This window comes from Haliotis cracherodii, unplaced genomic scaffold (assembly GCF_022045235.1).
Source record: "Haliotis cracherodii isolate W230 unplaced genomic scaffold, xgHalCrac1.p SCAF_26, whole genome shotgun sequence".
NCBI lineage: Eukaryota > Metazoa > Mollusca > Gastropoda > Lepetellida > Haliotidae > Haliotis > Haliotis cracherodii.
The window spans coordinates 6,174,097-6,185,878 of NW_027266282.1; the positions used below are offsets into that span (position 1 = coordinate 6,174,097).

The 11,782-nt window shown below is 42.6% G+C and overlaps 1 protein-coding gene across 1 annotated transcript; it reads left to right on the top strand.

Moving 5' to 3' along the window:
• Positions 1-557: 557 nt before the first annotated feature.
• LOC139473010 (insoluble matrix shell protein 5-like) lies at positions 558-11,274 on the top strand. Its single transcript, XM_071255511.1, has 5 exons — positions 558-681; positions 5,668-5,713; positions 8,942-9,075; positions 10,443-10,610; positions 11,145-11,274. The coding sequence occupies exons 2-5, from the start codon at positions 5,673-5,675 to the stop codon at positions 11,204-11,206; spliced, it is 405 nt and encodes a 134-aa protein (XP_071111612.1). The 5' UTR covers positions 558-681; positions 5,668-5,672; the 3' UTR covers positions 11,207-11,274.
• Positions 11,275-11,782: the final 508 nt, after the last annotated feature.

Consider the following 11,782-nt stretch of genomic DNA (forward strand, 5'->3'; position numbering starts at 1 on the left):
ACTCACTCAATCAACCAGACACTCACTCATTCAATCAACCAGACACTCACTCATTCAATCAACCAGACACCCACTCATTCAATCAACCAGACACTTTCTCATTCAATCAACCAGACACCCACTCATTCAATCAACCAGACACTTTCTCATTCAATCAACCAGACACCCACTCATTCAATCAACCAGATGCACACTTACTCATTCAATCTACCACATACTCACTCATTCAACCAACGACATGTTCACTCATTCAATCAACCAACCAGATGGTCACTAATTCATTTAACTCTCATTTAATCCCCAAAAATAATGTGCCATGTTCTTGCAGAATATATTAAAGTGTTCAAAGAATGCAGTCATTATATAACGATATTATTTATTTAACAAAGTTAAACACATGTTACTGTTGGAAAAGATAACTGAATTCCTACACAGGACAATAATGCTGACCTCAAACGAACCCTCTCACCCAGTGATCGCAACATCCACCCATCCCTTTATTACACGCTGCATCCGGGGTTCAAGAACTTTCCTATGAACACAACCACGCATTCCGACTGTTCCAAGTTGCCCAGGACGCACGACGTCAGACAGTCTGAAGCCTAGCCGCCTTATCGTGACCTAACAACCGTCGTCGCGGCATCTGTCTGTTCTCTCGCACAGTTTGGTCCTGATCATAAGGTAAGAACTGTGTGCTTATATGTTAGTTACCAGTGACACATTTGAAAACAAAGAATATTTATTGAGCGAAGGCATCAGATCCATGAGTATATGAGTGTCGTTACGCTTAACTCCGGCGTTTTCTTTGAGTTGTAATTTTTTTTCTAGGATGGTTTCCAATCTCAAGCATAACTGAGAAGTGTGTTTTATTTAGCTTAGAACGATCCAATATGTCAAATCAAACAGAAAAATATCTTAAATATCGAGCAATGGTAATACGTTGGTACCTTCCTCTCTATAAAAGTAGACTCTCCTCGACTCAATTTCGCACGTGCAGCACGAGTTTCTAGTTACATTTAAAGGCATGCAACTTTGTACAATTTAGATGACAGTCGTCAAGTTCAAATTCTTTCAGATGAAACCTCACGAAAACAATACAGAAAAGGGTTGGTGGGTAGCCTAGGGGTTCAAGCGTTCGCTCGTCACGTCGAATGGCCGGGATGGATACCCAAAATTTGTACACTGTTTGAAGCCCATTCTGGGTCCCCCGCTGTCATATGTCTGAGATTTTGTAAAAGTGGTCTGTAAATCTTGCTCACTCTCTCATAATGCCAGAATAAATAATAACATCTACAAAGAACGACTTCAAAAACATTTCCTCTCCAATCCCTGGTGTCGTGAATTTACATTAATTAAGTGAAAATGTCCTGCGGGTTCGAACGGAAACACTTTTTAACAAGTTAATGCAAGTATAACAGATTAGAATGTTAGAGGCAGAGGTATATTTGAACTTGGCAGAGAAGAAACATCAGTAAAGACCTACATGTATATCGGCGGAGGTACGGGTTATCATGACGTTATATATAACCTACTTGAAGACAGGCACACACTGAAGCAGCCAAGCAACAACGCAACGCAGGCCTGAGCGTTGTGGGGTTTTTTTTGGAGGGGGGGGGGGGGGGGGGGGGGGTGTTTTTATTCTAAAAAACACATTCAGGCAGCGTTTCGAAGCAGCGATATAGAAAGACATCATCAAATATTTTTGAAGGTATAGCTATTCAGAAAAATAAATCATCAATATATACTGTTAAGAAATAGTAGGGGATCATGAAATATAAATGTTACTGCCAAGTATGAGAACAAAGCTGAGTGTTGACAAACATCATAATGTGTACAAGAACAATGATGTCTGTAAAAGGTAACACGCGTAAACACATCTTATAGTTTGCACGTGCCACACGCACGAGTGACACACACGTGCGCTGGGTGTTATTCCTGATTTTAACAATTTTCTGGATGGTCGATTAATCTCTGTTCGTTGTTTAACGCCGCACTCCGCAATATTCCAGCTATAAGACGGTGATCTGGAAATAATCGAGTCCGGACCAGACAGTCAAGTGATTGACATTATGAGCATCGATCTACGCAATTGGGATACGACAGGCATCAACTAAGTCAGCGAGCCTGACCACCCGATCCTGTTAGTCGCCTCTTAAGACAAGCATAGTTTGCTGCATACCTATCCTAACCCGGATCTTCACGGGAAACACGATCATGCATTTGTTGCAGGGTCGTGCATGACACCACATACATAAAATACCACAGGTGTTCGGTACCACAGGAATTTTGCCCCTTAGTATATACGGGGTAGGCAGCAACCCATACGTGCCGTAAAAGGCGACTATGCTTTTCCTAAGAGCCGACTATGCTTGTCGTAAAAGGCGACTATGCTTGTCGTAAAAGGCGACTATGCTTGTCGTAAAAGGCGACTATGCTTGCCGTAAAAGGCGACTATGCTTGTCGTAAAAGGCGACTAACGGGATCGGGTGGTCAGGCTCGCTGGCTAAAGCATGTCATCGTATCCCAATTGCGTGGATCTATGCTCATGATGTAAATCACTGGATTGTCTGGTCCAGACTCGATTATTTACAGATCGACGTCATATAGCTGGAGTATTGCTGAGTGCGGCGTTAAACACCAAACAAACAAACAAACAAACATTGGGTAGGCTGTTTTGGAAAAATCTTGTTTTAAATTAGTTTTTTTCAAAACTGACAGGGTAGGGAGGTAGGCTCTTACTTCGTTTTTTCCTACATCAAGACACGTCTATACCATATGACTCCAAATACAAAAAGTCAAGATAAGATAAGAAAATTCTAGTAATTTCATAATTGTGTTTTTGACCCGGATCTGCCGACGTACGCTCGGTGGATAAGTCGTCTACGGCGCACAATTCGTTGTTTAGAGTTACGTCCCTTAGTTAGCCCCGTATCCTCTGATCGTGAGTTCGAATCCCATATTCGCCCTGGTAATGTTTCTTAGTTTTCTTGGTGTAAGGCCTACATCACGACGACCTGCCACGCTCATATCAATAAAATGTGATTAATGGCGCCGATATTAAGACCTAACTCACTCACTCATTACATCGTCACCCGTACCGCCTCTGTGGACCAGAGGTAGAGCGTCCGCCCGGAGGCGAAAGGTCCGAGTTCGATCCCCGGCCGCGTCATACCAAAAGACGTTAAAATATGGTACTTGTTGTTTCACTGTCTGGCGCTTGGCATTAAGAGGCTTAAACAAGTCAGTATACTGTGTCTGATTGGGGTGTTCATGTTAAACGGCGGCATTGTATCTCAGTGGGCTAGCACTATAACATGGCATCCGTCCGGACTAGTACAAGCAGCCACACACACACACACACGCGCGCGCGCGTGCGTGCACGTCGCTATATAAGTGCAATAATCTTGGAGGCGACGTTAAACCCAATGTCACCTAACCTCTCCTCACATCCTAACCCCGTTAGGATTAGAACTGGTTCTCAGAAATCTATGCCTCGTTAGGGGTAACTTAAGTCGTGATCTTGATGGATGACGTGTCATCGTACCCCGACTGTGTGCATCGTTGCTCGCACTATCAATCACTGGTTTATTAGGTCAAACTCAGTTATTTACATACTGCCGTTATATAGATGGTATATTGTTGGGTTTGGCTTACAACAACAAACAAATAAACAAGCTCTACATTCTAATGTGTACAGTAAGTTCGTAAAGATGTTTTCCCAAAATTCCAAATTATATTTTCCGTGTGCAGTTATGTAAATTGCGAGATTATAACACACGTCACGTTTTAAATGCCGCATTTAACTTCTGTTATCTTGAAATTTTTAAAACCTTCATCTGGATCTGGATAAGATAATAAACGACCAAAACGACACGACGTTCCTTGATTATAAAGAAGCAATGCGCCTTTCTTCCCTTGACTAGGGGACCGATTATTTAAATTATTGAAATATAATTTGATCTCAGCCCGCCCCAGTTTGAAAATTATAATTATAAAATTACTAATTTCAAAATGTTTCTAATTTTTAAACTATGATAGTTTTGATTTGGGAACCTCTTGGAAGTTAACAGGTAAATCGTGAAAAGCTGTAATATGTTGGCGGAAATATCCTTAAATGAAAAATCTAACATCCGAGGGATATCAATGCTTGTATCTGCTAGAGAAGAAACAAATATATGACACTCACTCAGTGTGAAATAAAGACACCAGGTGTGTCAGTTTTGGGGGGCAGTTCAAAAGTATTGTGAGTGAGTGAGTGAGTGAGTTGGTTTTAACGCCGCTTTTAACAGTATTCAAGTTATATCACGGCGTGCCGATTTATAGTGCTAGCTTACTGAGATACCATGCCGCAGTTTAACATGAATACCCCACTCAAACACAGTATACTGACTCCCAGCCGACCAGTCCTTGTTTTAGCCCCTTAATGCCGAGCGCCAGACAGGGTAACAACAAGTATCATCTTTCAACGTCTTTTGGTATGACGCGGCCGGGGATCCAACCCCGGACCTTCCGCTCTCCGGGCGGACGCTCTACCACTAGACCACGGAGGCGGTCTCATAAGAGGGTAAAAATACAGACAGAAAGAATGTGCCAAAAGATTGTAAGGACACCTTGATGTATACATATATTTACTTTCTGAACGAATCTCAAAAGCATATGGGGCGCGGGGTAGCCTAGTGGTTAAAGCGTCCGCTCGTCACGCCGAACACTTGGGTTCGATTCCCCACATGGATACAATGTATGAAGCTCATTTCTGGTGTCCCCCGTCGTGATATTGCTGCGTAAAACCATACTCACTCACTCACAATCATGTTAAGGTAAGGAATACTTTTATTGACATCGGACTTTTGAAATGGTCCCTCAAGTAAAAGGTATTGTTTGTGCCTAAACACATGGTGCTTGAATTATGACAGGTGGTGTATGTCGGCATGAAAAACTACAATTGACTGTCACCTTCCTGATCATGAATAGACAACATGCGTGCCGAATCGGGGTCAGAGAGCGGAACGACATTGTCGCGATTCGAGAGTGTGTGGCATTCTTGTCACGTACGATATGCACTTAAGTGACGCCGGAAATAAAAGAACAATATAATAATAATAATATATTTACAATCAATTTAAGTCGATATATCATAAATGAGAAGCTGCCTATGCTTATTATGTCCATACCATAGTTTAAGGAAACAATTAGTAGTATATGTTGTTATTGTTGTTGTTGTTGTTGTTGTTGTTGTTGTTGGCACCGAGCAATACCACAGCGGCCCGGGGTCAGATAAACCAGTGGTTATTGCTACGAGCAAGAACCAAGCTTAGGTAGTTATTTCAGGGATAATTAATTTTGACATTTGTCAAACACGGATCACAAGTCCCCAAACTGAATTATTAAATGTTATCAAACATACGCTGACAAACACTGAGCCGGACTGCTGAAGGCGTCTCTGCTCGCCTGATGCCGGAGACCCGCTCTACAGTCACTTAACAGCTGTTGTGCAACAAATTCCTTTATTACGTCAGGGTTTGTTTTTTTAGAAAAAGAGTAACATTTTAAATTCAGTGGCTTCTGCAACTTTATTGTATCATCCGCGTGTGAAATATATTTTAAAGTGATGAACTGACGCGGTTCAGAAGTGTTTCCCGACACTGAGCTATCTCTTGTATATTTCAGCAGTCATGTTGACTCTAGCCATTTTTGCGTCCTTTCTGGCAGTGGGGTGAGTTATCTACCTTTCATTTTGAATTATATCTCATATTCTCATACGTGTGTTTTGCTGTGTTTCACGTTCTAGTAACAATGTATTAATTGGATATTTCATTCACAAATACGGGTGTATTCTATTGTTTCGATATAATACCCGTGCCTGTTACCTTTCAGGTTCTTCTGCCTCAAATTTGATTATTTACAATGTACAAAAAGTGTATGGAATGTGAACACAGACAGGACATGTTTAGATCTAAACATGATGAGGAATGTGTATAAATACTAAACGGAATACCTATTTGGTGTGTTCTATCTAAACGCATTTAGGTCTAAACACATGAACTTAGCTATCATCTCACGGCCTAAACACCACCTAGCACAACATCCCGTAATTTCATCATGTTAAGTATTAAACACGTTGAAACATGTTTAGATTTTAAATACATTTGAACATGTTGAGAATTTAACATGTTTCGATTTTAAAATTTAAACATGTTTCGAAATTAAATATTTTTAAACCTGTATCAATAAAGTGCATACCATTAGGAAACAAGTTGAATATGGATAAGATGTACCATATATATTGAAATTAGATGTGCAAATCAGATTCACAGGCACATGCATAACACATACATGTATACCAACAGGACTTACAACGAACATGGTACAATATTAACATGAAAATGTACAACTTAACATACTCGGTTAATGGTGACTAAGAAAACTGACACAGTCTCAGGTAGCACAGGTGGCAGCGTAAAGGGCTACAAATCAAGAGGTTGCAGGTTCGTTTTCCGCCGAGGTTTAAAAGTATATGTGTTATGCGTTGTTGCTGTAAGACTAATAGCATTTCTCTAATACCATCTTCCCGAGGTAAGAGTTAACTGACTATGAAAGTCCAGTTTCCACCCTTGCCGAACTAGGCTGGTATTATGGAGTTACAGAGAGAGAAGAGAGAGAGAATAATGTTTATTTTAGTGTCACATGTTATATACACTTCGTACTAAAACACGTACACGAACAGTAAAATATAACATCCGACCAGGTATGGTCTACGAGACACTTAGACATAAAAGAAAATTATAACGCCATGATCTGGGTAAGGTAAAATAAGACATATACTAACACAATGTTTAAAATTAAGGTTAGGTTATGAACACGCACGCTCGCACGCACACGCACACACACACGCCAAATTACTTATAAAGTCACGCACACAATCATACACAAACACGTAGGTACCCACACACCCACCCCACACCATACCACGCACAAACACACACACACACAAGTACACGCACACACAAACACAAACACACGCACGCACACACACATACCATACGTACATTATACCATACACACGCACACACACCATACGTACATTATACCCCACACACACATACACACATACACACGCACGCACTCACGCAACCCCCCCCCCCCCCTCTCCACCCCCACACAAACACACACGCACGCACACATACACCATACGTAGATTATACGCCCCAACACACACACACACACACACACACACACACACACACACACACACACACACACACACACACACACACACACACACACACACACACACACACACACACACACACACACACACACACACACACACATCCCCAACACAGGGATGCATTTATCCTCACCGACACTCAACATAGGCATTACAAGTATAACATTGATCACAAGAAGAAATACTACAATTCGCAAGCATAATGACACACGTGCAGAAAAGCGCACACAGAATCAAATGAGTGACGTCTTTGGAACATTTGATCAATCACTTACAAAGAGTATAACACTCGTGTTCACATCTGAGTAATGTTATAAATTTCTCGGTTGAAGATAAGTTTTTAAAATCTGGCATACATTCACACATAGCGTTCATTACATCATGACGTAAATCATCATACATGTTACAATCAATTAAGAAGTGGACCTCAGTCTCTACTGAGTTAAAACAAAAAGGACAAGTTCTATCCTGAAGGGGGACAGGGGGACGACTGTACCTCATTTTTTCAATGTTAATGGGGAGGCTGCCACTGCCTTAACGTGCCAAATATTTTCTGGTGTTTCTATGGATATAATTTGATAAGACATATGGCTCAGGCGCTAGATCCTTCTTAAGCAAAGTTACATTTTGGCTGGACTAACGAGTCTATGCAGAACCTAATCAAAATCGCGCAACGAAATCGAAATCCGGTTCGTAAACTGTCATTCAGATTTCGGTCGATTGAAGGATTTGCAAAACATGTGCACCGCCACCTCGTTGTCAACAGATATTTTCTCAAACTTTTCATGTTTTTAATCAAGGTGCTCACGTGATTTGATGCACTTTGTGGTGTAAGACTCGTTTTATCACAATATAGATCTTGATTATCGATCAGATCGTCTTGACTGGACGCCGCCATTTTGTTTGAAGCAAATGCAAGTGATACTAGAGGCGAATCTGATTGGTCCATAGGAGAGGCATGGAAGGGACATAACTCGTTATAGCCACAGGTTTCGCTACGTTCGAACCCAGGAATTCCAGCCTAGTTCGACAAGGGTGGAAACTGGACTTTTAAAGTCAGTTAACTCTATTGCCTCGGGAAGATTCTCTCATACAGGAAGCTGACAATGAACGTATATCTGATGTTACTACGATAGAAGGGCGGTCGGGCAGCCAAGTGGTTAAAGCGTTCGCCCGTCACGCCGAAGACCCGGCTTCGATTCCCGACATGGGTACAATGTGTGAAGCCCATTTCTGGTGTCCCCCGCTGTGATATTGCTGGAATATTGCAAAAATCGGCGTAAAATCAAACTCACTCACTCACTCTCTACGATAGATCCTTACAGTTTTAGTTACCACCACCCACCCATCTCCAAATTAATCCATTTTTACTGCTACCCCCCCCCCCCCCCCCCCCCCCCCCCCCCACACACACACACCTAATTAAAACGCTAATAAAAACCCAGAAAGCACCCTTTTTTAAATGACCTCCAATTGATGAAATTCAAGGGGTACACACTTTCATACCCTAAACACGTTTCGCTAATAAACACAATCCTAAACACGTTGAGACCTGAAAATGTCACAATTACGGGACAATGTCCGAGTTCAAGTCTGTGTTTTGGATCTTAACACATTTTTACAGCGTAAAGACTGATGTCATGTAGCTGGAATATTGCTGGGTGCGGCATAAAACAACAAACAAACAAATAACAGCGGTGGTTTGTGTTTCAGACTGTGCTATCCATCAGGTCACGTGGGTGATAGCAAGGAGGCGAGAAGGTTGTTCAGGATATCAGATAAAGATGGCGACAATATTCTGACACAAGCCGAATTTCATGCCATTTTTCTGGAGTTCGACTTAGATTGTAAGTTGATGTTTGTACAACGCTTACCTGATACTGCAGTAATCTAGAATTGCCAAACTTTATAGACTTGCTTGGGCTGTATTGGATATATTTGTATCAGGGTCTGTATGACAGACTATCACCCCATCTACTTCGTACTAAAAAATATTTTTCGCCCTTTGTTGACGTGGGGGCACGGGTGGCTCAGTCGTCCAAGGCGCCGCGATTCGCTGTGCAGAGTTGTCTCCCTTGGGCACACCAGAAACCTATGATTGTGGGTTCGAATCCCGGTTCGCCCCGATTCTGTTTCTAGGTATGTCAGCACCATACCCGTGCTCGTGGGTTCCACCGAAGTTGTAAACGTCTGAGACCTGCATCACTTCGGGCTTTCCTCCAACATTAAGCTGACACGCCCTGATATAACTGGAATACTGTTAAAAGAGGCGTTAAACCCAACTCACTCACTCACCTTTGTTGACGTCATGCAATACCCACTTCCGTACCAAGACTTCCATACGGTCGACCAATTTTTTTTGGTTTTTTTGTTTGGTTTGTTCTTTTACGCCGCACTCAGCAATATTCCAGCTATACGACGGCGGTCTGTAAATAATCGAGTCTGGACCAGACAATCCAGTGATTTACATCATGAACATCGATCCACGCAATTGGGATCGATGACATGCATCAACCAAGTCAGCGAGTCTGACCACCCGATCCCGTTAGTCGCCTTTTACGACAAGCATAGTCGCCTTTTACGGCAAGCGTGGGTTGCTGAAGACCTATTCTACCCCGGAATCTTAACGGGTCCGGTCGACCAAGTAGCTCGACTACAGGCCAACGAGATATAACGATTTCTCACGCCCTTCACAGTCCGTTCAAGATATTGCATGTTTTCCATCTGTTTTTCTACACATCAAGATAAACATATGTTTCCATTTTCGTTTGTATCCGTTGTCTTCATTGCTTGTGCGACTCACTGTCATCGCCGCCCGATGGATAGCTAGCGATGGCGATCTTCACTTTAATGTGATGCATGACATCGTATCCCAATTGCGTAGATCGATGCTTATGATGCCAGTCACAGGATTGTATGGTGCAGGCTTAATTATTTACAGACGCTGTCATAGAGATGGACTATTGCTGACAACTAACAGATATGACATATTATTGTCATACGCCGGACTGTCGCAGTTTTAGTAACATATCAATACAATCATTCAAATCTAAAATGTAAAGCGCTGTGAAAGGCATGCGTTAGGCCAGTCACGTGATATGCAAATTAATGTTTGCTTTTGTTTTGTCTTTTGTTGTTGTTGTTGTTATGATGATGATGATGATGATGATGATGATTATTATTATTATTATTTGTCTTGATCTTTTCCGGTCAGCGGACCATAATATAACCAGCAATGAGTTTGTGACAGACTGGGCTATCAAGGACCTCGGGCCGCCAAGCGAAGCCATCGTCCTTTTCCACAACATCGACGTCAACAAGGACGGCGTCATCACCGAGGACGTGGATCTGCCCTACATCTTCCACTACTTCGACCAAGACGGTAAGCGGCCGGCCGTTCTGTGAGTCAAGGGTTTGTCAGTGGACGTTTTTAAATGTTTGCCATTAGCCACTGGTGTGCCTAGCACAGTCCCGATCATGTACAGACAGCTGTGACATAACCGACTGCGGCAATAAACAATATTCACGCACTCACGTTCCTGTCTGCTGTCAATATCTTGAGTGGACAGATGTGAAAATGCAGGAATAACTCTCCTCACGTTCGATAAGGAAACCCCTGACGGCCCATGTGAGTGAGTGAGTGAGTGAGCCACTTTTAATAGTATTCTAGTTATATGACGGCGTGTCAGCTTAATATGGGAGGAAACCCCAAAGTGATGCAGGTTTCAGACGTTTAGCACTTCTGTGAAACCCACGAGAAACCTAGAAACATAATCGGGGCGAACCGGGATTCGAACCGGGACGCAACTCTGCACAGCGAATCGTGGCTCCTTAGATGACCCGGCCACGACCCGCATCTTCACGGGCCCAATGATTGGTATACATTGGTATTAACTCGTGATACATTTTCTTTCAGAAAACAAGTCTGTCTCAGAAGCCGAGTTCGTCGTGCAGTGGGTGAAGATGTCTGTGTCATAGACCCCAGCAAGACAAGTCCCGAGGATGTCCGATCTAAGCTAATAAAAAATCACTTCGGTTAAAAAGAACACCTAGCTTTTTTCTTTCCACCACAATTCGTTTTCTGAGAACATGTATAATATTTTCACAGTTACAATGACGCAGCGAAGGGTGAGAGGGGGAGAGGTTGGGGGGGGGGGGATGTTTAACGCCGCATTCAGCAATATTCCAGCTATACGACGGCGGTCTGTAAATAATCGAGTCTGGAAGAGATAATCCAGTGATCCATATAATACAATGATATGCATCAACCAAGTCAGTGAGCCTGACCACATAATCCCGCCAGTCGCCTCTTACGACAAGCATAGTTGCCTTTACCACAAGCACAGCCGCTTTTTATCGACGAGCGTAGTCGCCTATTACGACAAGCATGCCTAGTCGCCTCTTACGACAAGCATAGTCGCCTTTTACGACAAGCATGGGTTGCTGAAGACCCAATCTACCCCGGATCTTCACAGGTCCTGTGGCAGAGGTACTGGGTCTAGGTTGACCGCAAGGAACTCTGGGTAGGAGAGTGTACAAACCTGGCTGTACTGA